Consider the following 5,685-nt stretch of genomic DNA (forward strand, 5'->3'; position numbering starts at 1 on the left):
ATACATATATATATATGCACTAAAATTTCAGTAACACTAAAGACACTACATTACAGAGCATCTTAGGGATGGTAAGTTGATATAAGATCATTTTTTACTATAACTAAATGAAAATGTATACGTTTAAATTGCTGGTTAGATGATTTCTGTGGGAGATAGAACACATTTGCATCAGTCGACAAACACAATTCCTGCAGGAGCTTAAGAGTCAATTTATTAGGAGCTTCGACACAGCAATGAGATTGTTTAAGGTTTCAGAGAATAATGTGTGCAATCAGGTGGGTGGATTGATTTTTAAAGGTTATCCATCAGTTGAGTAAATAAAAATCTTATGCTTAATTGACCTGCCTGGGTAAATTAGGTTAACTGGCAATAAATTGTAGTGCCCCTGGTAATGAAGTCAAACAAGGCCCCCTTCGCTCTAATTCTCAGGGCTGGGGGTCAATTAAATTTCAACTGAATTTAGTTAGTGTGTAGATATAAAGTCCATTACCTGATGACAGAGTACTTTCATTCATTTCACCTAAAGCTGAACATTACCACTGAAGAAATAACAAACAGTCTTACTTGTGACATCAATTCTGTGTTCATTTTTACTTATTAACTGAAGAAATCAATTTCACTGCTGAACTATTGGCAAAAGATGATATGACACATTCACAGCCACTTAAAGTTAACAGCAAGGTGAGCAGCCAGTGAATCATTTCTTTCATTGTATTCCTTACTGCTTGTATTAACATAATTGTTCGGGTCATTTAATGACATAATATGCCACTGCCTTGTCTAGTATGTAGAACAATATTAAGAGAATTTGTCTGAGACTAATTAAAGACCTTCATGAATTAGTCTTAACAATGGTGTATGGAAAACAGACTTTAATCGCAGGTTAACGGTTAAAAAAAAGAATAAAATCAAATAGTAAGAAATGCACCTGCCCCAATCTGCTGGTTTCTTCTTGACAAAAATGCCAAATAACATTTCTATTAACAGCTCCTCTTCTGTTATACCTCTTCTAATCAAGGAAAAATCTACTTCACAAAGAATGAGTGTTAAAAAAAACGAGTAATGTTCTTGCCACTTATGCAACCTCCTGCAATGAGTGCCCTTTTCATGCCTAAAGCAAGTATGCATGTGGACCGACTTCTATAGACGTGTTTGGAAACATAATCATGTTTCAATAAACTGCAACATATCTATCTCTTTAAAAATGTCTCTTCACGTTGGCTTCTGACATTCAAAGTGTACCTGAGAGGAGATGAGGTAGAGGAACTCCGCGAGTGGTGGCAGCAGGAGCCGTTTTATTTTACTGTTCCTTAGATTATCCCTCAGCAGGTCTGTTAGTGTGGACACAGCCTGCAAAGAGCATGACAAACACTTTCAATAGTACTTCTATTTTCAATTAAAGTTCAATCACATGAAAATTTAAAAAACAATAATAATAATAATAATAATAATAATTAAAAAAAAAAAACTATCTGCACAATAAAATTACAATTCATTTTACATTTATATATTTCCCTAGGGCTGGACATATTCTATTTTTTAATACAAGCCAGGGGCATCTGTATTACCCAGAGACATCACCAGAAGCATGGCAATGCTCTGCTAGCACATAAAAATTTCAACTTCAAAACTCTTATATTCTAACATTATTTTTAAGTTGAGGTAGCAAATACAAAAAGCTTAGCTAAAACCAAATATCTAATTTATGAACGCAATCAACTAAAAATATTAAGGAAAAACAGGAAAATTGATTTTGTCAAAGTCACTAAGGCCACTATTACAGAGATCATAATTTCAAAGCCTGCAAAGCTGTCCCACTGTGTAGGATTATAGTCCAAATCTACCAGGAGCTGCCTGTGTTGTAGTCAACAAAAACCTGGTCTACAACTTTTGAGGAACGAAGACATGCATATTATTTAGAATTTGATGACTAAAACGGCAACAATGTCATGCTAACCTGAAAAACATTTAACAACTGTTTGTTTTAGTAAAGCTGAACAATTATCCACTGATGTTCTTTGAAAGAACCTGCAAATGCAATATTGCCACTTCTTCTATGAGGTTAACACAAAGCCAGTAGTGAAAGGCTGCAGGACCCAGAGTAATGCTCAGGTTGGATCTTCCCAAACAAATCCACCAGTCAAAGCTTGACTTTGAGAAAAAATGAGTGATGAGGTCAACAGGTTTACAGCACTGAGGTTGGTTTTTACAGTAGGGACACTGCTCTCACATCAAATACTCCTTGGGCAATAAACTGTTGTATAAGTTGCATAATGTTAAAAAACAAACAAACAGCAAAAATGTGTAACAAAATACTTTGTGTATGGAGTTAAAATATAATATTATGGTTTACCTTTTAAGTAAGGACAAGATTATTAGCTGCTGGAAGAAGACATAATTGGTTTATCTATAGCCCTGTGAAAGGCTGGAAACATGTCCAGGGTGTATTTCATGACTTAGAGGATGGATATGCTCAAGGCCCTCTATTCATCCAGTTCAGGGGGGCAGAGTTAAGAAAACAGAAGCATGGATGGGATATACATTAAATACAAAAAAAATAAAAAAAAATCCCATTCAACTCAGATGTAAACACACACACACAGACTTAATTATATGCAAACACAGCCTTTCTGGCTGGCTGCTTCCTGACATTAGCATTACTGCCAGCTTTTCCCCCTCTGTGATCTGATGCAAGTTCTGCCTCATTCCTCTTTTGTTCCTGCTTTATTCTTTATTTTTTCCATTGTTTCCATTCTCTCCCAGTTTTGTATCATTTCTGTATTGTTGAACACATTTTCTCCTTCTCTTCCATTTTAAATTTGCCTGCTGTGATTCTATTACAGCTCTCTCACCAATCCTGTTTGTTAGCTATGTTGTTCTGTCTGTCCATTTTAGGGTGAGGTAGTGTGACAGATTATAATGTTCTCTCCCACAGAAAGTTTCACTACAGTTACACTCAAGCGATTGTATTTTGCCATTTTCCAATCTTCTCTCTCACTCCCTTAGTGAGATCAAACCACTAACAATTTCTAAATGGAAAAGGTTGGGAATTAATATGCTGGGGTGTGTTAGAAACTGGTCAAGCAGCTGTACTCAGGGAGAGGGGAGAGGTAGAGAAAAAAAAAGCCTACATGAAGACATATAAAAAATAATTCCCAGAGAACACCTTACAATTATCTCAGCATCAGCACTTCAGGTGAAAACTATGCACATCAATGCACACAAGGAAATACAAACCCATGCACTTAATTAACACACATAAACAACAACGCAGACACACACACACACACACACACACACACACAATAAACAGTGCGATGACCAGTTACTGCGGTGGACTATTAGCCTTATAGAAGACTGAAGACTCAGCCAGAATTAATAGGTAATACAAGCCCATAAGGCGGTGACAGAGGAGACTGACCTATAAATCAGTACACCAGATTTCAATCCCAGCTGTCATAGCGTGAAAGGCGGGGGCACACCTGGATAGTTTGTCAGTTTGTTGCACGGCTAAATTCAGATTAATGGATCACATATCTTATACTAACAATGTGAGGCACAGATTATCACAGCATCTAAAAACACATTCACCAAATATCTCTAGGAAACAAGACTTTTATATTGTTTACCCATAAGAGTAACCAGACGTGCCACTTTAATCAACTTTATTTAACTTTAATCAAAATCAGTCTTAACATAATTACACAACACAGTCGGTCCAAACTTTTTTTTCTTTTTTACAAAGGATATTTAGAAATCCAAAAATGTCTTTGTTGAGCCATTGCCCTCTGAATATGTCTTCTTAAGGATTGCTGTGAGCTTTTAAAATTCATTGCTTTCCTATAACCCTTCACAGTTCAAGCTTTTGTGGCAAAACTCCCAGAAAATCTGGGGAAGATCATGTGTAGTGGATTTTGAAAGCACAGCTTCTCTATCTCACATTAAGAAAGCAAGAAACATGCATTAGTAACATTAAAACACAACATTTATTTTTCATTTAATTCTATTTGACAGCTGAAGGACAATGACAGACTCACTGTAGAAAGACAAAAGAGAAACAAACAGGACAGGAAGAAAGAACAGTGAGACAGGAAGAGAGACAGACGAGTGTGTCTATTGAAGAGTAATGAAAGCATATAGCAGCTACCATGGTAACTAAGCCCAGCCCCTAAACTCTGATTACCAGAATATCAGTGAGAGGACCCCTGCTGAGAAAACACACACACACACACACACACAAAAAAATCTTTTATTGGTCATCTGTTAGCATCACTATAACATAAGGACACACACAAACACAGATGCACCAAAAGAAGGAAAAAAAACAAACAACCCCCCCCCCCCCACACACACACACACAAAATATCATAAAAGAGACCCCTGCTGAGTCCTCGCATAAACATGGTTTAAAAAAAAAAAAGCACACTTGCAGAAACACACAAAACACCTCTGCTGCGTCTATAGATGGACACACGACTACAGACACAAAGATTATTTATATAATGCTTTTTGTTATCCTTGTCATTAGTAGCTGATTTTTTTCCACTCATCATTGGTTTTTAACAATTCACTAAAGAGAAACTGCGATGCCAAAGTCGTCCATTTTGTATATCGCTGTGATGACTCGGTAAATGGTAAATAGACTGGTTCTTATATAGCGCTTTTCTACTCTTCTGAGCACTCAAAGCACTTTACACAACATGTGCATTCACCCATTCAAACAAGCACATTTTCTTAGTGCTTTCTAACTAACATTCACACTCACATTCATACTCCGAGGGATGCATCGGAGAGCAATTTGGGGTTAGTATCTTGACCAAGAGGCATGCAGACTAGGGGAAGCCAGGAATCAAACCACCAGTATCAGTAGATGATCAGTAGATGACCTGCTCTACTGCCTGAGCTACAGCCATCCCAGTAGCAGCAAAGAGCCAGAAGACAACTGGTGTGGTATAAAACAGTTCTCTGGCGTAAGATGTCGACAGTAAACCATGGTAAATAAGAATAAGCCCTGGGCATCACTGACAAATAGCACATAGCTAGATCTCTGTGCCATTTATACACCCCCAGTAGATTCTACTTTGATGAAGCCATTTTTTAAACTCCATCAAGAATCTGCCAATGTCCAGGACTCAAAAAAATGATGCCTGATATGATGAAACTACAAATCAGAAACTACTTGTTTTGTAAGTCTCACTGGTAATGCGTCTCTCCCTTCTGCTTGTACATAGTTAACAGAAAGTTCAGAGGGGACTCTTTAGAGAAATGGCTCAACAAGGGAAACCGATAAACTGCAATGCTTATGATGGGTCCTAGACAGTGATGACAAATCTGCAAAGGCTTTAAAGTTACATTATCTGACAAATCACATATCAGTATATAGTAAAAATCAGACAAACAAAAACAAGACAATCAATACATTCCTGCCAATATGGCCACTGGTAATATCAATATTTTATCATAAGGCTAATTTCTCTCATTTGTGGCACTAAACATGACCATGTAAGTACCATGGCATCTATGTCAGCATGTGCATAGGCACATTCATAAAAAAGGTCACTAAATATTGTTTATGGATGACCCATGATAAATTAAAATCTTCCACCTAAACCACTGTACTATTGAACATATAGTGGGGCAAAAAAGTATTTAGTCAGCCACCGATTGTGCAAGTTCCCCCAC

General features: G+C 37.0%; 1 protein-coding gene across 2 annotated transcripts in view; it reads right to left on the reverse strand.

The window, feature by feature from the left end:
- Positions 1-5,685, reverse strand: part of ulk4 (unc-51 like kinase 4) — an 89,242-nt gene that overhangs the window by 72,078 nt on the left and 11,479 nt on the right. For both annotated transcript variants that reach the window (XM_013913371.1, XM_013913370.1), the window contains one exon: positions 1,246-1,353. In XM_013913371.1, coding sequence (XP_013768825.1) covers positions 1,246-1,353 — 108 coding nt within the window. The remainder of the gene's footprint in view (positions 1-1,245; positions 1,354-5,685) is intronic.

Source organism: Pundamilia nyererei, unplaced genomic scaffold (genome assembly GCF_000239375.1).
Source record: "Pundamilia nyererei isolate P.nyererei 1_Seehausen unplaced genomic scaffold, PunNye1.0 scaffold00128, whole genome shotgun sequence".
In the NCBI taxonomy this organism is placed as follows: Eukaryota; Metazoa; Chordata; class Actinopteri; order Cichliformes; family Cichlidae; genus Pundamilia; species Pundamilia nyererei.